The sequence below is a fragment of the Salvelinus namaycush genome, chromosome 37 (genome assembly GCF_016432855.1).
Source record: "Salvelinus namaycush isolate Seneca chromosome 37, SaNama_1.0, whole genome shotgun sequence".
Lineage (NCBI taxonomy): Eukaryota > Metazoa > Chordata > Actinopteri > Salmoniformes > Salmonidae > Salvelinus > Salvelinus namaycush.
In genome coordinates this window covers 25600182-25622532 of record NC_052343.1, presented here as the reverse complement: position 1 = coordinate 25622532, position 22351 = coordinate 25600182, and the positions used below count along the sequence as shown (strand labels likewise).

The 22351-nt window shown below is 42.6% G+C and overlaps 2 protein-coding genes across 2 annotated transcripts; both read right to left on the bottom strand.

Moving 5' to 3' along the window:
* Nucleotides 1-7634: 7634 nt before the first annotated feature.
* On the bottom strand, nucleotides 7635-11530 carry LOC120031236 (protein S100-A1-like). Its single transcript, XM_038976900.1, has 3 exons — nucleotides 11447-11530; nucleotides 8120-8279; nucleotides 7635-7913 (listed from the first exon to the last, which is right to left on the bottom strand). Exons 2-3 carry the CDS (start codon nucleotides 8258-8260, stop codon nucleotides 7749-7751), a joined length of 306 nt encoding a protein of 101 aa, XP_038832828.1. The 5' UTR covers nucleotides 8261-8279; nucleotides 11447-11530; the 3' UTR covers nucleotides 7635-7748.
* Nucleotides 11531-17664: 6134 nt separating this feature from the next.
* LOC120031192 (keratinocyte-associated protein 2-like) lies at nucleotides 17665-21926 on the bottom strand. Its single transcript, XM_038976829.1, has 5 exons — nucleotides 21790-21926; nucleotides 21110-21264; nucleotides 20064-20127; nucleotides 19829-19895; nucleotides 17665-18900 (listed from the first exon to the last, which is right to left on the bottom strand). Exons 1-5 carry the CDS (start codon nucleotides 21791-21793, stop codon nucleotides 18780-18782), a joined length of 411 nt encoding a protein of 136 aa, XP_038832757.1. The 5' UTR covers nucleotides 21794-21926; the 3' UTR covers nucleotides 17665-18779.
* Between the last annotated feature and the right edge of the window lie 425 nt (nucleotides 21927-22351).

Sequence of the window (22351 nt, the reverse complement as noted above, 5' to 3'; positions counted from 1 at the left end):
ATGTTTTTTTCTCTCTTCTACCCCAATCCCATGATCATTTATATCAATAATGCAATGGCAAAACATTTTAGATATTTATTTTACAACCCAAATTCTTCCGGGTTTTCCGATTTCACTACCAGGAGTTTTATGCACATCCAAAATGACAACAGGAGCTGACTAAAATAATGTACAATACATATATAAAATAATGTACACTACATAGATAAAATAATGTACAATACATAGATACATATGGATGTCCACTCATTGTTTTCCTGCTCCCAAACTTGATATTTTAATAAAGCTTTGGGGATTAAGATTTATTTCAAAGAGGTCTCATTAGCCAAGCTCTTTGTCGATAGTCTTGACTACTTCGGGAATGCATTGGGCAGGACAACAAACAAAAAAAAGCGCAAGTTTAAATTTGTTCCACCTGAGCGAGTCTGACAAAAAGTCAGAGACACTACAACGACACAGCAAATGTGTTTGATGTATTGTTGGAAAAGAGCACGAATAAGCTTTTGTTGGCTACAGTCTAGCTGCTGTTGGAGGACGACTGGTGCGATGTAGTTTACAGCGATACGGATTTCGCTTATTATTGATGTCTACATAGCGCATTGACGTGAATAACACTGCTGCTCTCTCATTTAGCTATTTGCGCCTTACGGATTGTGGTTGTTGTGGATGGCTGTTCACAAATCTATATGTATATTTGAACCCAACAATGGTTGAATTCAAGAAATTTAAGCTGCCTATCAATCATTGTTTTTGAAACCAGTGGACAGCCAATGAAAAAGCGCTCTATCAACAGTTGCATAGTGCGGTTCCAAGCCTATGGAATAAAAATGGGGCTTTTATTGCTCAATCCTAATTGATGCTCATAAAAAAACGAATCCATAGGCCTAATGGACACATGCTCAAACTTGCACACGTTTGATAGACTTAAGGGACAATCTGTAGTTGCTATATAAATCATATATACAGTACCAGTCAAAAGTTTGGACACACCTACTCATTCAAGTGATTTTCTTTATTTTTACTATTTACTGTAGAATAATAGTGAAGACATCAGAACTATGAAATAACACACAAGGAATCATGTAGTAACCAAAAAAGTGTGAAACAAATTTTTATTTTATTTTTTATTTTAGATTCTTCAAAATAGCCACCCTTTGCCTTGATGACAGCTTTGCACACTCTTGGCAAAGCATGCCATTCCATGAGCGCAGCATTTATTTTTCAACTTGAATCAATGAGCCCAATCAGTCCTCATTGACAACAAAATCATAAACAACGGAGTAGGGCTGGCTAATAAGTCCTTAGTTATGGGGTCATGCCCAGGTAAAACAATTGGCAAATCTATACTTCCATATTTCCAAGTCCAACCCATAAAGTAAAATGTAAAATCCATATTTGGCCAGCTATGTAAACTTTAACATTGATTTATCCTGAATTAGATGTTCAATTGGTAACATAAATGTTGTCTTCTTCTAATGCCTCTTAAGGGGAAAGTAATCTAAATGGAATGTAATCAGATTACGTTAATGAATTTGGGTAATCCAAAAGTTATCGATTACAATTTTGGACAGGTAACTTGTAACTGTAACAGATTACATTTAGAAAGTAACCTACCCAACCCTGCATGTAGGTACGTACTATTTCCCTTTACCATGTCCACAAGTCGTTAGCACCAAGTTGGCAAGACCAGCAATAAATCAGACTGAGGGGAAAAGATAATCAATTGTGTTCTTTTCTACACAGAAAATCATGCAACATTATTGCCTAATGATCTTTGGAACTTCCCAATACCTTTCTGATGCATTTCAGTTACTTCAAACTATTCTGTCTTCAGATTTAATTACTGTCAAAAATACTGTCCGACTGATTCGTAATAGACTGTCATAGCCCAAATGAACAAACAAACAGAAACTGTGGCATAACGATATCGTCATTGAGGGAGGAAGGGAGGAGAGATGGAGGTCAAGCAGTACTTTAAGAGTTCTCATGACATCTATGGTGAGTTTTGGATTATTTTCATCTCCACAATCAACACATTGATGATGTCATCGTAAACCACAGAGCTGCAGACAGACAGACAGACAGACAGACAGACAGACAGACAGACAGACAGACAGACAGACAGACAGACAGACAGACAGACAGACAGACAGACAGACAGACAGACAGACAGACAGACAGACAGACAGACAGACAGACAGACAGACAGACAGACAGACAGACAGACAGACAGACAGACAGACAGACAGACACTGACACACATTCACCCATGAAGTCATCCTCACAAAGGTATAATAAAGTATAAATTAAATGATGTTTAGTAAAAGTTTGTATCATGAGTTAATATTACAGGCAACAAAGGGATATGTGTAATCTTGGTTAACCCAGGTAATTATTCACCCAGGTAATTTACTAGAACGAGGAGGAGAACCGGAACGAGGAGCTCCAACCTCTCTTTTTACAAGTTACGGGCAGACTACTCCCTCCCCTTCGAAATTCGAAAGATGCTGACACCTGTGAAATCGTGATTTGTCCAAATAACCAGTGAGGAAAAACCCCGAAAGCAGAACTACATCTGATCATTATCCTACGTTTCCCGTTCAGCCTCATACAGATTCTACGGTACCAGTTATGTTTACATAGATCTGTCCATGAGAGATTAGGCTATGTGTGACATTCAATATGTAATGTTAAGTATTCCCTGATGAGTTTGTTTAAGTTTGTAAGTGTTTACCACCACATCATTTCAACGTGGAGAATTGGGTAATATTTGGTTGATATGTTGATTAATAAGATTACAACCTATTTTCACCCACTAAAAAAGACAGCCAAAAGTTTCAAATCAAATCAAAATAAAATTGTATAGGTCACATACACATATTTAGCAGATGTTATTGCGGGTGTAGCGGAATGCTTGTGGTCCTAGCTCCAACAATGCAGTAGTATTTTTCAATTCACAACAATACACACAAATCTCAAAGTAAAAGAATGGAATTAAGAAATAAATAAATATTACGATGAGCAATGTCGGAGTGGCGTTGACTAGAATACACTACATATTTCATACATACATATGAAATGAGTAAAACCGTATGTAAACATTATTAAAGTGACTAGTGTTCCATTATTAAAGTGACCAGTGATTCCATGTACATAGGGCAGCAGCCTCTAAGGTGCAGGGTTGAGTAGCCGGGTGGTAGCCGGCTAGTGACAGTGACTAAGTTCAGTTTCTCGGTCCCAGCTTTGATGCACCTATACTGACTTCGTCTTCTGGATGATAACGGGATGAACAGGCCGTGGCTCAGGTGGTTGTTGTCCTTGACTATCTTTTTGGCCTTCCTTTGACATCGGGTGCTGTAGCTGTCCTGGAAGGCAGGCATTGTGCCCCCGGTGATGCGTTGGGCAGACCGCACCACCCTCTAGAGAGCCCTGCGGTTGCAGGCGGTCCAGTTGCCGTACCAGGCTGTGATTTCTTATTTTATTTCACCTTTATTTAACCAGGTAAGCCAGTTGAGAACAAGTTCTCATTTACAACTGCGACCTGGCCAAGATAAAGCAAAGCAGTGCGACACAAACAACAACACAGAGTTACACATGGAATAAACAAACGTACAGTCAATAACACAATAGAAAAAAAAGTTTATATACAGTGTGTGCAAATGGCGTGAGGAGGTAAGGCAATAAATAGGCCATAGTAGCAAAGTAATTACAATTTAAGAAATTAACACTGGAGTGATAGATGTGCAGAATGATGTGCAAGTAGAAATACTGGTGTGCAAAAGAGCAAAAAAGTAAATAAAAACAATATGGGGATGAGGTAGGTAGATTGGATGGGCTATTTACAGATGGGCTGTGTACAGCTGCAGCAATCGGTTAGCTGCTCAGATAGCTGATGTTTAAAGTTAGTGAGGGAGATATAAGTCTCCAACTTCAGCGATTTTTGCAATTCGTTCCAGTCATTGGCAGCAGAGAACTGGAAGGAAAGACGGCCAAAGGAGGCGATGACTGGCTTTGTGGGTGACCAGTGAGATATACCTGCTGGAGCGCGTGCTACGGATGGGTGTTGTTATCGTGACCAGTGAGCTGAGATAAGGTGGAGCTTTACCTAGCAAAGACTTATAGATGACCTGGAGCCAGTGGGTCTGGCGACGAATATGTTGCGAGGGCCAGCCGACGAGAGCATACAGGTCGCAGTGGTGGGTGGTATATGGGGCTTTGGTGACAAAATGGATGGCACTGTGATAGACTACATCCAGTTTGCTGAGTAGAGTGTTGGAGGCTATTTTGTAAATGACATCGCCGAAGTCGAGGATCGGTAGGATAGTCAGTTTTACGAGGGTATGTTTGGCGGTGTGAGTGAAGGAGGCTTTGTTGCGAAATAGGAAGCGGATTCTAGATTTGATTTTGGATTGGAGATGTTTGATATGAGTCTTGAAGGAGAGTTTACAGTCTAGCCAGACACCTAGGTATTTGGAGTTGTCCACATATTCTAAGTCAGAACCGTCCAGGGTGGTGATGCTAGTTGGGCGGGCTGGTGCAGGCAGCGATCGGTTGAAAAGCATGCATTTAGTTTTACTAGCGTTTAAGAGCAGTTGGAGGCCATGGAAGGAGTGGCATTGAAGCTCGTTTGGAGGTTTGTTAACACAGTGTCCAAAGAAGGGCCAGATCTATACAGAATGGTGTCGTCTGCATAGAGGTTGATCAGGGAATCACCCGCAGCAAGAGTGACATCATTGATATATACAGAGAAAAGAGTCAGCCCGAGAATTGAACCCTGTGGTACCCCCATAGAGACTGCCAGAGGTCCATACAACAGGCCCTCCGATTTGACACACTGAACTCTATCTGAGAAGTAGTTGGTGAACCAGGCGAGGAAGTCATTTGAGAAACCAAGGATGTTGAGTCTGCCGAAAAGAATACGTTGAATGACAGAGTCGAAAGCCTTGGCCAGGTCGATGAAGACGGCTGCACAGTACTGTCTTTTATCGATGGCGGTTATGATATCATTTAGTACCTTGAGCGTGGCTGAGGTGCACCCGTGACCAGCTCGGAAACCGGATTGCACAGCGGAGAAGGTACGGTGGGATTCGAAATGGTCAGTGATCTGTTTGTTAACTTGGCTTTCGAAGACTTTAGAAAGGCAGGGCAGGATGGATATAGGTCTGTAACAGTTTGGGTCTAGAGTCTCACCCCTTTTGAAGAGGGGGATGACCGCGGCAGCTTTCCAATCTTTAGGTATCTCGGACGCTACGAAAGATTGGTTGAACATACTGGTAATAGGTGTTGCAACAATGGCGGCGGATAATTATAGAAAGAGAGGGTCCAGATTGTCTAGCCCAGCTGATTTGTACGGGTCCAGGTTTTGCAGCTCTTTCAGAACATCTGCTATCTGAATTTGGGTGAAGGAGAAGCTGGGGATGCTTGGGCAAGTAGCTGCGGGGGGTGCGGAGCTGTTGGCCGGGGTTGGGGTACCCAGAAGGAAAGCATGGCCAGCCGTAGAGAAATGCTTATTGAAATTCTCGATTATCGTGGATTTATTGGTGGTGACAGTGTTTCCTAGCCTCAGTGCAGTTGGCAGCTGGGAGGAGTTGCTCTTATTCTCCATGGACTTTACAGTGTCCCAAAACTTTTTGGAGTTAGAGCTACAGGATGCAAATTTTTCTTTGAAAAAGCTAGCCTTTGCTTTCCTAACTGACTGCGTGTATTGGTTCCTGACTTCCCTGAAAAGTTGAATATCGCGGGGACTATTCGATGCTAGTTTTTGTGCTGGTCGAGGGCAGTCAGGTCTGGAGTGAACCAAGGGCTATATTTGTTCATAGTTCTACATTTGAAAGGGGCATGCTTATTTAAGATGGTGAGGAAATTACTTTTAAATAACAACCATCGGTTGTATTGACGGGATGAGGTCAATATTCTTCCAGGATACCCGGGCCAGGTCGATTAGAAAGGCCTGCTCGCAGAAGTGTTTTAGGGAGCGTTTGACAGTGATGAGGGGTGGTCGTTTGACCGCGGACCCATAACGGATGCAGGCAATGACTGTACTTTAGCAAGTAATACTGACGGTAACGGCAGCTTTCCCACTCGCCGTCTGTGGATCCTAACGAGGCACCCTGCTCTGTGTACTCTGTACCTGCGGCTCTTTCTCTTGCCAATGACGGGGATGATGGCCTTGTCGGGTGTTCAAAGTACGTTCTGTGCATCCTGCTTGTTGAAGAAAAAATATTTGCCTAATCCAAGATGAGTGATCGCTGTCCTGATATCCAGAAGCTATGTTTTGCATTAAGATACGGTGGCAGAAACATTATGTTCAAAATAAGTAAAAAAACTCATAGCACAGTTGGTTAAGAGCCCGTAAAACTGCTGCCATTCTTCTGGCGCCATTTTATGTCATTCTTAGATAGGTATTTCTCTTGTCCAGATGAGATAGGGCAATGTGCAGTGAGTGCAATGGTGATTGCATCGTCTGTAGATCTATTGGGGCGGTGTGCAAATTGAAGTGGGTCTTGGGTGTCAGGTAATGTGGAGGTGATATGATCCTTCATTAGCCTCTCAAATCAATTCATGATGACAGAAGTGCGTGCTACAGGGCAATAGTCATTTAGTTCAGTTACCTTCGCTTTCTTGGGTACAGGAACAATGGTGACACTGTGTTATCCTCAAAGAAGGTGAATAAGGTGTTTAGCTTGTCTGGGAGCAAGACGTCAGTGTCCGCGACGTGGCTGGTTTTTCCTCTGTAATCCGGGATTATCTGGAGTCCCTGCCACACGTCTCCATTTCAACCAAAAATCTAAGTTAAAGAATAGGACTAAATCAAACTTTAAATGTGTTTTAAATACAGTTTGATTTGATTTAGTCCTATTCTTTAACTTAGATTTTTGGTTAACATGGAGACATGAATCCAACATATTTATTGACTTGTAGATTCCATTTTAAAACCCTAGGCCTATATGTATTGTCTATTTTTAGCAGAATCCTGGACTGAATTTAAACAGCTGTTGATAACTTCCCAATTCTATATAATCAAATAGCATCATTGATAAAGTATGGTTACATTTAATTTGCTCTGTTAAATCTACCCCTTGGAATGACTTACATAGCAACAGTGAATCTATTTAGTGGAGATTTCTCAACAATCATGCTCAATATAGTACATTGGTAATAGTCAGTGACAAACTCAGCAGGGCTTGGTTAGAACCCTGAATGGGTACCCAAAGTGATAGCTGTAGATAATTAAATGCTCCATCCAGGACGTGCTGCCCATCCTAGTGTTTTTTCTTATAGTTGATATAATGTTGAAGAGCTGACATTATTGCAAAGTAATAAATTCAACATATTTATAAAATTGGTTAACATGATAACATAATCCTGTGGTTGGAATGTCACCCTCAAGGACTTTTTGCAAATCCAATGTATTTTCCACATCACAATAGGTTAACAAATGACATTGAAACAAAATTGATTTAATCAGTTTGTAGTTATAGTAGTTTTAGCACAGGAACTAGAAAGGCTTTGTTCTAAGGTTTACTAAGAAATTGTGTCAATACTGAACTAGGAAGAAGTGACTGGTACTGTCTATTCTGTCTTACACTTACAGGACAAATACAACAAACAGACACACGTCAGACAAATGTGACAAACAGAGAGAGTGGGAAAGCCACTGTTTATTCACAACAGTAAGACATTTATAAAAATGACTTATTTGACATATAGAAAAGCATTAATCTCGGCTTCTCCTGTCCTGTCCTCCTTCATTTCTTGGCAGCAACCTTCTGGGTGTAGAGCTGGTAGATCTGTTCACAGGCGATGGAGAGGCCCACCACCAGAGAGACAAACTCCTCAAAGTTCACCTTCCCATCACCATTCTGGTCCAGATCCTTCATGATCGTGTCTATGGCGGCTGGGTCCTTCTGGGACTGAGAGGGAAGGAGAGATGGAGGAGATGAAGAGAGTGAGTAAGAGAGAGATGGGAGGGGAGAGGGTAGATTTACTTTGGATACTCTTTATTCTAATAAAGTGAGAGAGAGAAATCAGAATGAGAGGGAAAGAGCGTGAGATGAGAAAGAGAGAGAAAGTGTAGAGGGACATAAAAGAGAGAGAGAGAGAGGGATGTCTGTGTTACCTTCAGGAAGCTGGCCAGTTCTGTCTGCATCAGCTCTTTGAGCTCCTTCTTGCTCAGTGTGTTGCCGTCACCATCCTTTTCAGCATAGCGATGGAACACCATGATCAGGGACTCCATGGAACTCTCCAACTCAGACGGCATGGCTGCAGATATTGACACACTGAGGAGGGGGAGAGAGATTTTATTTTCTTTTTCTTTTTTTTAATTTCACCTTTATTTAACCAGGTAGGCTAGTTGAGAACAAGTTCTCATTTGCAACTGCGACCTGGCCAAGATAAAGCATAGCAGTGTGAACAGACAACAACACAGAGTTACACATGGAGTAAACAATAAACAAGTCAATAACATAGTAGGAGAAAAAAAAGAAAAAAAAAGAGAATCTATATACAATGTGTGCAAAAGGCATGAGGTAGGCAATAAATAGGCCATAGGAGCAAATAATTACAATTTAGCAGATTAACACTGGGGTGATAAATCATCAGATGATCATGTGCAAGTAGAGATACTGGTGTGCAAAAGAGCAGAAAAGTAAATAAATAAAAACAGTATGGGGATGAGGTAGGTAAATTGGGTGGGCTATATACCGATGGACTATGTACAGCTGCAGCGATCGGTTAGCTGCTCAGATAGCAGATGTTTAAAGTTGTTGAGGGAGATAAAAGTCTCCAACTTCAGAGATTTTTGCAATTCGTTCCAGTCGCAGGCAGCAGAGAACTGGAAGGAAAGGCGGCCAAATGAGGTTTTGGCTTTAGGGATGATCAGTGAGATATACCTGCTGGAGCGCGTGCTACGGGTGGGTGTTGCCATCGTGACCAGTGAACTGAGATAAGGCGGCGCTTTACCTAGCATAGCCTTGTAGATGACCTGGAGCCAGTGGGTCTGACGACGAACATGTAGCGAGGGCCAGCCGACTAGGGCATACAGGTCGCAGTGGTGGGTCGTATAAGGTGCTTTAGTAACAAAACGGATGGCACTGTGATAAACTGCATCCAGTTTGCTGAGTAGAGTATTGGAAGCTATTTTGTAGATGACATCGCCGAAGTCGAGGATCGGTAGGATAGTCAGTTTTAGTAGGGTAAGTTTGGCGGCGTGAGTGAAGGAGGCTTTGTTGCGAAATAGAAAGCCGACTCTAGATTTGATTTTGGATTGGAGATGTTTGATATGAGTCTGGAAGGAGAGTTTGCAGTCTAGCCAGACACCTAGGTACTTATAGATGTCCACATATTCTAGGTCGGAACCATCCAGGGTGGTGATGCTAGTCGGGCGTGCGGGTGCAGGCAGCGACCGGTTGAAAAGCATGCATTTGGTTTTACTAGCGTTTAAGAGCAGTTGGAGGCCACGGAAGGAGTGTTGTATGGCATTGAAGCTCGTTTGGAGGTTAGATAGCACAGTGTCCAAGGAAGGGCCAGAAATATACAGAATGGTGTCGTCTGCGTAGAGGTGGATCAGGGAATCGCCCGCAGCAAGAACAACATCATTGATATATACAGAGAAAAGAGTCGGCCCGAGAATTGAACCCTGTGGTACCCCCATACTCCCCTGCCAGAGGACCGGACAACATGCCCTCCGATTTGACACACTGAACTCTGTCTGCGAAGTAGTTGGTGAACCAGGCAAGGCAGTCATTAGAAAAACCGAGGCTACTGAGTCTGCCGATAAGAATATGGTGATTGACAGAGTCGAAAGCCTTGGCCAGGTCGATGAAGACGGCTGCACAGTACTGTCTTTTATCGATGGCGGTTATGATATCGTTTAGTACCTTGAGCGTGGCTGAGGTGCACCCGTGACCGGCTCGGAAACCGGATTGCACAGCGGAGAAGGTACAGTGGGATTCGAGATGGTCAGTGATCTGTTTGTGACTTGGCTTTCGAAGACCTTAGATAGGCAGGGCAGGATGGATATAGGTCTGTAACAGTTTGGGTCCAGGGTGTCTCCCCCTTTGAAGAGGGGGATGACCGCGGCAGCTTTCCAATCCTTGGGGATCTCAGATGATACGAAGGAGAGGTTGAACAGGCTGGTAATAGGGGGTGCGACAATGGCGGCGGACAGTTTCAGAAATAGAGGGTCCAGATTGTCAAGCCCAGCTGATTTGTATGGGTCCAGGTTTTGCAGCTCTTTCAGAACATCTGCTATCTGGATTTGGGTAAAGGAGAAGCTGGGGAGGCTTGGGCGAGTAGCAGCGGGGGGGGCGGAGCTGTTGGCCAAGGTTGGAGTAGCCAGGAGGAAGGCATGGCCAGCCGTTGAGAAATGCTTGTTGAAGTCTTCGATTATCACGGATTTATCGGTGGTGACCGTGTTACCTAGCCTCAGTGCAGTGGGCAGCTGGGAGGAGGTGCTCTTGTTCTCCATGGACTTTACAGTGTCCCAGAACTTTTTGGAGTTAGAGCTACAGGATGCAAATTTCTGCTTGAAAAAGCTGGCCTTTGCTTTCCTGACTGACTGCGTGTATTGGTTCCTGACTTCCCTGAACAGTTGCATATCGCGGGGACTATTCGATGCTAGATGATGTAATTTAGGGTGGGTGTACTACTGTAGTCCCTGTATCTAAGTACACTTACACACTGGAGATCCTGCAACAGCCAGGCTGCTGGTTCAAACCCAACTCAGGCCAGTTCCATTAAATCACTACTTCTTATCTCTATTAGACAGATAATATAGCCTACCCCCACAATTAGTCTTTAAGGCAAACACACAATGCACTTTTAGAGAGGAGAGGATAGGAGTTGGCCTTCTTTGGCTCTGTAATCACATTCCTTGGCTGCTGTAGAGTTCCATTCCTTCCACTCCTTATCACACATTCCCTCTACTGTCGACCCCTCTTTCTTTTAGTGCCTGCCCCTTTTCTTTAGGAACATCCAACATCTCTAGCTGTGTAGACTGTCCTTTAACCTCTGGTTTTGCAACAGTTCAGTGTAAAGAAGATCTGGCTGTTGAAAATTGGTGAGTAATAATGCCTATAAAATGACTTGAACCCGCTGAGAAAAACGTTTGTAGGCCAAAGAGTTCTAAAAACAAAAACATTGCTTCAATGAAACATGAAAAGGTTAGCCTATAGATATACTACACTATGTCAATCAGTAAGTAGTATGGCCCATCAAACTGCATAACAAACCATAGAATAACTGATTTTTGAATCAAAGTAAGTAAAGACTGATAAACATTTAAGCCTACAAGTTTGCCATTGACGAGACAGATCATTAGCTAGGCACACTTTATAAACCCAAAACAGTTATTAAAGTTGTTTGAGACCTGTTTATTACAGTAGATAACCTACTCCGTTAAACGATGGACGCTACTGTATAGAATAAGCGAAAAACGGTTACTTACCGAACTGAAAGCCGCTGGGGAAGTAGCGTACTGCGCAAGAGCTACGAGAATTTAAAGAGAGCAGTCAACGCCCATCTGATTGTGTGTTTTAGCCTGTGTATCCAAGAGACGATGTCTGAGAGCCTGGTCTCAGAGCATTTCGTATTATTATTTATGTAAATCCGAGGCACTCCATTTAGTATATGTTACGTTTCGTATGGTAACGTTATGTATTAAATTGTCGATGTCCATCCCCATTTCGTATGATATGTTATGTTACGAATTATAATTCGTATTATATGTTTCGAATTTGCAAAATGTACAATATGTTATGAATTTGCAAAACGTACTATATGACAAGCATTTCGCTACACCCGCAATAACATCTGCTAAATATACTGAAAAAATATATAAACACAGCATGCAACAATTTCAAAGATTTTACTGAGTTACAGTTCATATAAGGAAATCAGTCATTTGAAATAAATACATTTGGCCCTAATCTATGGATTTCACATGACTGGGCAGGGGCTCAGCCATGGGTTGGCACCCAGGCCCACCCACTGGGGAGCCAGGCCCAGGCAATCAGAATCAGTTTTCCCCACAAAATGGCTTTTTTACAGACAGCAACCCCCCTCTCAGACGATCCCACAGGTGAAGAAGCCGAATGTGGAGATCCTGGGCTGGCATGGTTACACGTGGTCTATGGTTGTGAGACGGTTGGACGTATTGCCAAATTCTCTAAAATGATGTTGGAGGCAGCTTATGGTAGAGAAATACACATTCAATTATCTGGCAACAGCTCTGGTGGACATTCCTGGATCCAGCATGCCAATTGCACACTCCCTCAACGCTTGAGACATCTGTGGCCTTGTGTTGTGTGACAAAACTGCACATTTTAAATTGGCCTTTTATTGTCCCCAGCACAAGGTGCACCTGTGTAATGATCATGCTGTTTAATCAGGTTCTTAATATGCCACACCTGTCAGGTGGATGGCTTATCTAGGCAAAGGAGAAATGCTCAGTAACAGGGATGTAAACTAATTTGTGCTCAACATTTTTGAGAAATAACCTTTTTGTGCGTATGGAACATTTCTGGGAATTTACATGTTGCGTTTATATTTTTGTTCAGTATATGTGTATGCATCCAATAATATTTGATTTGATTCATGTTTCAAATTTGCTAAACATATGCTATTTTACGAATTCTAGCTAGGTGGCTAACATTAGCTAACTGGCTAACATTAGCTGGGCTAGTGGTTAGGGTTAAGTTTAAAGGTTTAGTTAGGGGAAGGGTTAGCTAACATGCTAAGTAGTTGCAAAGTACACTGACATTCCTGTCTTGCAGGAAATCACGCACAGAACGAGCAGTATGGCTGGTGGCATTGTCATGCTGGAGGGTCATGTCAGGATGAGCCTGCAGGAAGGGTACCAAATGAGGGAGGAGGATGTCTTCCCTGTAATGCACAGCGTTGAGATTGCCTGCAATGACAACAAGCTCAGTCCGATGATGCTGTGACACACCGCCCCAGACCATAACGAACCCTCCACCTCCAAATCGATCCTGCTCCAGATAACAGGCCTCGGTGTAACGCTCATTCCGTTGACGATAAACGCGAGTTCGACCATCACCCCTTGTGAGACAAAACTGTGACTCGTCAGTGAAGAGCACTTTTTGCCAGTCTTGTCTGGTCCAGCGACGCTGGGTTTGTGCCCATAGGCAACGTTGTTGCCATTGATGTCTTGTAGGCCTGCCTTACAACAGGCCTACATGCCCTCAGTCCAGCCTCCCTCAGCCTATTGCGGACAGTCTGAGCACTGATGGAGGGATTGTGCATTCCTGATGTAACTCGGGCAGTTGTTGTTGCCATCCTGTACCTGTCCCGCAGGTGTGATGTTCGGCTGTACCGATCCTGTGCAGGTGTTGTTACACGTGGTCTGCCACTGCGAGGATGATCAGCTGTCCGTCCTGTCTCCCTGTAGCGCTGTCATAGGCGTCTCACAGTACGGACATTGCAATTTATTGCCCTGGCCTCATCTGCAATCCTCATGCCTCCTTGCAGCATTCCTAAGGCACATTCACGCAGATGAGCAGGGACCCTGGGCATCTTTCTTTTGGTGTTTTTCAGAATCAGTAGAAAGGCCTCTTTAGTGTCCTACGTTTTCATAACTGTGACCTTAATTGCCTACTGTCTGTAAGCTGTTCGTGTCTTAATGACTGTTCCACAGGTGTATGTTCATTAATTGTTTATGGTTCATTGAACAAGCATGGGAAACAGTGTTTAAACCCTTTACAATGAAGATCTGTGAAATTATTCAGATTTTTACGAATTATCTTTGAAAGACAGGGTCCTGAAAAAAGGACGTTTCTTTTTTTTGCTGAGTTTAGTTGAAAAGTTGCTAATTAGCTAAAATACTAAAGTTGTCTATGAGTTGTCAAACTCACAACCTTTAAGGAACTATCTGTCTTATGTAACCATACCAAACGTAACATATCATACTAAATTGATTGTCTCGGATTCACATTTTCTATGTTACATCTAGTCTATGAGACCAGAGCTGCTGAGAGAGAGCAAGGAAGGGGAGAGGGAATTGCCTTATGTAACCATACCAAACGTAACATATCATACTAAATTGATTGTCTCGGATTCACATTTTCTATGTTACATCTAGTCTATGAGACCAGAGCTGCTGAGAGAGAGCAAGGAAGGGGAGAGGGAATTTGAGATAAGGCTTGATGTCATCTTTCAGTTATCTCAACTTAAACATGATGAAATAACACAGATGGAGAGAGGGGTGACAAGAGTGCACACTAGTATGTTTGTAAGAATAGTTCTATGGATGTAGAGGTTGGGATGAAGTTTGAATAGAATGTAATTTTATTGTCCCCAGAGAGAGAACACATTTAGATCAGTTGGAGCGTCATTGGCTTTGAGACAGTTATTAATGCGTGCATTTAACTGGCACAAACAGATACCGATAAAAAGCAACACAATATACAAAAGATTGTTCAATCTCCAAAATGAAGATTGGTAAACTGCAATGCACTATGCACACCACAGGAGGTTGCTGATGGGAGGACGGCTCAAAATAATGGCCGGAATGGTAACCATGTGTTTGATACGATTTCACCGATTCCGCTCCAGCCATTATCACGAGCCCGTCCTCCCCAATGAATGTGCCACCAACCTCCTTTGATGCACACTTATCAGGAGTTGGCTGTATATTGGTGTTTGGCATCATCAATTTAATACAGTATACAATAGTCCTCCTGACCAGAAGAAGAAGTAATAGTCAAAGCATGTGTTCTTCTGACACATATGTGATGGATATTCCAAGCTGCTGTCCTTTTGCTTCCCCAGCATCAGAACAGCACAGCCAGTCACTGATAGTCATGAGAATCAACTCTCCCTCTTCTGGGTCTTGTGTTACATAGTATAATTAACCTCTTTCTATATACATACAGTTGAAGTCGGAAGTTTACACTTAGGTTGGAGTCATTAAAACTCATTTTTCAACAACTCCACAAATTTCTTGTTAACAAACTATAGTTTTGGCAAGTCGGTTAGGACATCTACTTTGTGCATGACACAAGTAATTTTTACAACAATTGTTTACAGACTATTTCACTTATAATTCACTGTATCACAATTCCAGTGGGTCAGAAGTTTACATACACTAAGTTGACTGTGCCTTTAAACAGCTTGGAAAATTAGGCTAATTGACATCATTTGAGTCAATTGGAGGTGTTCCTGTGGATGTAATTCAAGGCCTCCCTTCAAACTCAGTGCCTCTTTGCTTGACATCATGGGAAAATCAAAAGAAATCAGCAAAGACCTCAGAAAAAAAATTGTAGACCTCCACAAGTCTGTTTCATCCTTGGGAGCAATTTCCAAATGCCTGAAGGTACCACGTTCATCTGTACAAACAATAGTACGCAAGTATAAACGTAATGGGACCACGCAGCCGTCATACCGCTCAGGAAGGAGACGCGTTCTGTCTCCTAGAGATGAACGTACTTAGGTGCGAAAAGTGCAAATCAATCCCAGAACAACAGCAAAGGACCTTGTGAAGATGCTGGAGGAAACAGGTACAAAAGTATCTACATCCACAGTAAAACGAGTCCTATATCGACATAACCTGAAAGGCCGCTCAGCAAGGAAGAAGCCACTGCTCCAAAACCGCTATAAAAAAGCCAAACTACGGGTTGCAACTGCACATGGGGACAAAGATAGTACTTTTTGGAGAAATGTCCTCTGGTCTGATGAAACAAAAATATAATTGTTTGGCCATAATGACCATCGTTATGTTTGGAGGAGAAAAGGGGAGCCTAGCAAGCCGAAGAACACCATCCCAACCGTGAAGCACGGGGGTGGCAGCATCATGTTGTGGGGGTGCTTTGCTGAAGGAGGGACTGGTGCACTTCACAAAATAGATAGCATCATGAGAAGGAAAATGATGTGGATATATTGAAGCAACATCTCAAGACATCAGTCAGGAAGTTAAAGCTTGGTCACAAATGGGTCTTCCAAATGGACAATGACCCCAAGCGTACTTCCAAAGTTGTGGAAAATAGCTTAAGGACAACAAAGTCAAGGTATTGGAGTGGCCATCACAAAGCCCTGACCTCAATCCCATCGAGAATTTTGGGGCAGAACTTGATAAGCGTGTGCGAGTAAGGAGGCCTACAAACCTGACTCAGTTACACCAGCTCTGTCAGGAGGAATGGGCCAAAATTCCCCCAACTTATTGTGGGAAGCTTGTGGAAGGCTACCCGAAATGTTTGACCCAAGTCAAACAATTTAAAGGCAATGCTACCAAATACTAATTGAGTGTATGTAAACTTCTGACCCACTGGGAATGTGATGAAAGAAATAAAAGCTGAAATAAATCATTCTCTCTACTATTATTCTGACATTTCACATTCTTAAAATAAAGTGGTGATCCTAACTGACCTAAGACAGAGAATTTTTACTTGGATTAAATGTCAGGAATTGTGAAAAACTGAGTTAAAATGTATTTGGCTAAGGTGTATGTAAACTTCCGACTTCACTGTATATTGTTTGCCTCTTTTACTTTCTTTCATTCTGCACATAAACAATATATGTTTTTTTGTCACGTACACCAGTTAGGTGCCGTGAAATGTGTTGTTTATGAGCAAATTAGGGTTAAATGCCTTGTTCAAGGGCACATCGGCAGGTTGTCTATGGATCTCTCCATGTGTCTGTGGTAGGAGGGGTGGGTCTGCTAGTTTTCTCTGGATCTCTCCATGTGTCTGTGGTAGGAGGGATGGGTCTGCTAGTTTTCTATGGATCTCTCCATGTGTCTGTGGTAAGAGGGGTGGGTCTGCTAGTTTTCTATGGATCTCTCCATGTGTCTGTGGTAGGAGGGGTGGGTCTGCTAGTTTTCTCTGGATCTCTCAATGTGTCTGTGGTAGGAGGGATGGGTCTGCTAGTTTTCTATGGATCTCTCCATGTGTCTGTGGTAGGAGGGATGGGTCTGCTAGTTTTCTATGGATCTCTCCATGTGTCTGTGGTAGGAGGGGTGGGTCTGCTAGTTTTCTATGGATCTCTCCATGTGTCTGTGGTAGGTGTGGGTCTGCTAGTTTTCTCTGGATCTCTCCATGTGTCTGTGGTAGGAGGGATGGGTCTGCTAGTTTTCTATGGATCTCTCCATGTGTCTGTGGTAGGAGGGGTGGGTCTGCTAGTTTTCTATGGATCTCTCCATGTGTCTGTGGTAGGAGGTGTGGGTCTGCTGGTTTTCTCTGGATCTCTCCATGTGTCTGTGGTAGGAGGGGTGGGTCTGCTAGTTTTCTATGGATCTCTCCATGTGTCTGTGGTAGGAGGGGTGGGTCTGCTGGTTCTCTCCATGTGTCTGTGGTAGGAGGGGTGGGTCTGCTAGTTTTCTAGTGAAAGTTCACATTTGAGAGTAGGCTTGGTTTTGTCTTCAGTGATGTACAGTACCAGTCTAAAGTTTGGACACCTACTTATTCCAGGGTTTTTATCTTGACTATTTTCTACATTGTAGAATAATAGTGTAGACATCAAAACTATGAAATAACACATATGGAGTCATGTAGCATCTTAGTACATGGTTGCTCTGTAAAAGGGATGTCAGATGTGTGTGTACCTGGAGCATCTATAAGGGGAACTTTGCCCATAGCAGCACTGAAGCGACAGTGCTTACCTGGACTTGTCTGTTTCAAGTAGCTTAAACCAAGAAAAATCTAGAGACAGACACTATTTTCAATGGGTTTTAATTACAAATTCCCTTAACAACAAAGTTTTCATACCAAAACAAAAAGGACAATCAATCAAAAATATGGATCTGTAGACAAGCAGTTTGAAACAAGTGCTCAGTACATGGGGATGATGTAGGGAATGTAGAGACATGATTCTGGCTAGATCCCAAACTACTTCCTTTCCTCCACCCCAGGCCTCATGACTGCTGAGAACAGTTTATGGATGGGCTGGGTAGGTCTCGGGCTATCTATACTGCTGAGAACAGTGTATGGATGGCCTGGGTAGGTCTCAGGCTATCTATAGTGCTGAGAACAGTGTATGGATGGCCTGGGTAGGTCTCAGGCTATCTATAGTGCTGAGAACAGTGTATGGATGGCCTGGGTAGGTCTCAGGCTATCTATAGTGCTGAGAACAGTGTATGGATGGCCTGGGTAGGTCTCAGGCTATCTATAGTGCTGAGAACAGTGTATGGATGGGCTGGGTAGGTCTCAGGCTATCTATACTGCTGAGAACAGTGTATGGATGGGCTGGGTAGGTCTCAGGCTATCTATACTGCTGAGAACAGTGTATGGATGGGCTGGGTAGGTCTCGGGCTATCTATAGTGCTGAGAACAGTGTATGGATGGGCTGGGTAGGTCTCGGGCTATCTATAGTGCTGAGAACAGTGTATGGATGGGCTGGGTAGGTCTCAGGCTATCTATACTGCTGAGAACAGTGTATGGATGGGCTGGGTAGGTCTCGGGCTATCTATAGTGCTGAGAACAGTGTATGGATGGGCTGGGTAGGTCTCGGGCTATCTATAGTGCTGAGAACAGTGTATGGATGGGCTGGGTAGGTCTCGGGCTATCTATAGTGCTGAGAACAGTGTATGGATGGGCTGGGTAGGTCTCAGGCTATCTATAGTGCTGAGAGATGTCCAGTCCTTGGAGATCAGTGATCATAGAGTTAAGAAGTCAAGGAAAATATGTAAGAACGCTGGTTGGCACGACCTACAAAATGGAAACTGGGGTACGCTGTCATTGGCTAACCTACACCATTTCTCCCTTGACTGGTTAGCCGTTGTAGTGGATGCTGATTGGATGACGGTATGAAAGTTTGATCTAATTAGTGACTTAGTTCTTTTTCTTGCCCTTGCTGGCAGCCTTGGCTGGCATTACCGTGGGAACGCCTGCCTGGTACAGAGCAGCAGACACTTTGTTGATGTAGTAGAGGGCGAACAGAGAGAATATCAGACTGGAGAAAGAACAAAATAAAACAGTCAGTACAGCAACAGCACAATATGGTTTGAGGAGAAGAAAAAAAACTTCACCCCAAGTTCATTGATAATAGTAGTACTGTTATCATCATCATTACTATTCCTTTTTTCCTATAAGATTTTATTTGATCAACAATACAAAACATACACAAACAAACGACGACATCATACAAACATCAACTACATCAGTCCTGCCCAGACCCACCAGCCCTCACCCCCTTATCACTTTCTGCCACATGGCCTCAAACAGCACACATTTGTTTCTCTCCGTCACCCGCGCACTTTCAATTTTTACATCCTAAAGCATTTGACCTTTCCATTGCGTGAACGACAGATGATTGGTTGATTTCCAGTTGAAGTATATGTTTTTTAAATGATTGATGAGAAAAGTGTTGTCCTACCCATTGGGTATCTCACTGCACCCTCATATGCCATGTCTTTAAATATGCAGGCAGACTAATTAAAAGCTAATTTACATTGTAATACTTCTGAGCCATCTTTCCAACTCCACCCATAACTTTTGGATTTTATAACATTTTCAGAAGGTCATGAATTATTGAGTCAGTAGTAGTTTTACGCTTTAGACATCTCTGCTGTTGTCCTGTAGAATTTGTGAATTTTGTCTCTTGTATAATAAATTCAATACATTAATTTATACTGGATTAAGCATACATTTTAGTTAACTGTAATCTCGTTAGTTATGATCCAACATAACTGTTATTGGCACAAGATGGAAGTAATTTTAAAATCTTGGTTCCAATAGTTTCTATTTCTTCTAAGAGATTGTCAGTTGGATAGGCTCTCTGCTATTCCATAAGTCCTTCATTTCATCACTGAGTTCAGTTGTCAAGAGAGTTTCTGGGTGTGGTGCGCCTGGGTTTGTCAGTAGTCTGAGTTCATACTTACCATGTGGTGACACACACACGGTGCACCAGCCCAGAGGCAAACAGAGAGAGGCACAGGCACACCAGGACTGGTGGAGAGGAGAGAAATGAACACCCATTAAAACAGGACTGTGTGCGTGCTGAGCCGCTATACTATTCAGATGCACCCATACACATGACAAGAGGCTCAGTGAATGTGTGTGAAACACAGGAAATAGATTCTGTGCATCACTCTGTAGTTGTGGAGACAGACTTACTCTCTGGGAAGATCTTGACCTGGAATCCCTTGCCGAAGATGAGGTTTTCCAGGTTACTGAAGGCCTGGGTTGGAGAAAGGGTTAAGGAGGGAAACACACAGTGGGAGAGAAGAGACACCTAATGTGGTGGCTTCATTAGACCTTTAGACGTTCAGTGATCCTTACTGTATTTATTTATCCCCTTACTGTATTTATGTATCCCTTTACTGTATTTATTTATCCCCATACTGTATTTATTTTTGTCTTGCTCCTTTGCACCCCAGTATCTCTACTTGCACATTCATCACTCCAGTGTTTAATTGGTATATTGTAATTACTTCGCACACATGGCCTATTTATTGCCTTACCTCCCTTATCTTACCTCATTTGCACACACTGTATGTAGATTTTTTTTCCTACTGTATGTTTGTTTATTCCATGTGTAACTCTGTGTTGTTGTATGTGTCGAACTGCTTTGCTTTAGCCTTGGCCAGGTCGCAGTTGTAAATGAGAACTTGTTATTATTTGACCACGCTGGTCATTTATGAACATTTTGGCCATGTTCTGTTATAATCTCCACCCGGCACAGCCAGAAGAGGACTTGCCAACCCTCATAGCCTGGTTTCTTCCTAGGTTTTGGCCTTTCTAGGGAGTTTTTCCTAGCCACCGTGCTTCTAAACCTGCTTTCCTTGCTGTTTGGGGTTTTAGGCTGGGTTTCTGTACAGCCCTTTGAGATATCAGCTGATGTAAGAAGGGCTATATAAATACATTTGATTTGTTCTCAACTAGCCTACCTGATAAATAAAGGTGAAATAATAAATAAAAAAAATCCTGCCACCATGACTCACAGTGCTGCATGTGGACTATAGAACCAACCATCTGACTGTCTGCTTCCATCACTTGGGAACTCAAGGGAGCACAGAACATAAACAAAATACTTTAGCTGTCTGGCTTTACAAACAGCTTACTCGGACAAGTTTAAAACCCTAAGCCTATCTGAGGTCTACCTAAATTGCATTGTATGCAGTGCTGCTATGTTGTGGTGTGTTTTGGTGTAAAGAGGATACAGTGAGGGAGCAGATGAAGAGGACAGAGCCCAGGAAGCCTCCCAGGATGGTGAGCAACTCTGTAGAGCCCAGCTGTCTGCTGAACATCTGCATCCCAGCAAACACCAACACAGAGAACAGACTGGACAGAACCAGGGATGTGCCTGTGTTCACCGCTGGAGGGAGGGGAGGCAGATTACACATAGTTTGTGAAAGTAGTAGAACAATCATCTAAGGGGCTGCAGCTGGACTGAAGATGCCAGATTCTAACATAATAATAATATCAACAATTGGGTTTATATTTAATCTTTGAGTGACAGAAACATAAAATAACTAGCCTATACGAAACATTTCACTGCATCCTAACCGCAATCTTTGCGCCACGTCAGTGTACACTATTGAAAGATTCCCGTGTGGAAACAACCTCTCTCGAATACTGAAAATACCTAGCTAGGTAGCTACAAGAGAACTTTATCATACATTTTGACAACACAGCCTACCTAACGTTAAACTGAAGAAATATATATTGTTGGCAAGTGTATTCTGCACAAAATAGCTACGTAGCTAACAAAGTTAGCAATAAATGGCAAGCCTACCGTTACACAGCTAGATACCTTTACGTTTTCTATCCCTCAATATTGATTTTCAACGCACAAACATTGATCAAAATTAAACAGTAACGTTAGCCTTGCAGAACTTACCCATGTTTTGATATTTTATCAATAATTACGTTTTTGACACAAAAGATCATGCGTTTTCGATATCCTTTCAAAACACAGGCAGCTCCAGGAACAAGCTCCGTTTCTGCTACCCGGAACCGGTGAGAGGTGGCATACGTAGGAGTCGAATGTGAAGTGCCAATCAGATTATAGCAACGCAAAACCTGCGTCAAGACCCACTGCACACATTTTTCAAGGGGGGTTTATGAAATAAATACTAGATTACACAGGTAAAATACTTTAATCGTAAAAAAAAATTATTAACACTTTGACATATAGGGGTGTAGCTACCATAAGATATCACCACATTTTAGATTCATTTAAAAAGCATATTAAAAGCGAAGGAATGGAGTGACTACAATGAAATGCAAAACAAACTGGGATAGTGTTGATGACACAAGTTTACTGGAGAACTGAGACGAAGTAGAGACTCTGGACAGGGTGGATATTCGTATAATAAAAAGCAGTTTTATTCAGAGGTAAAGATATCTGATACAAGCATGCTTGGACTCGTTCATTCAGCTCTTAAGGAACCTGCAGACAG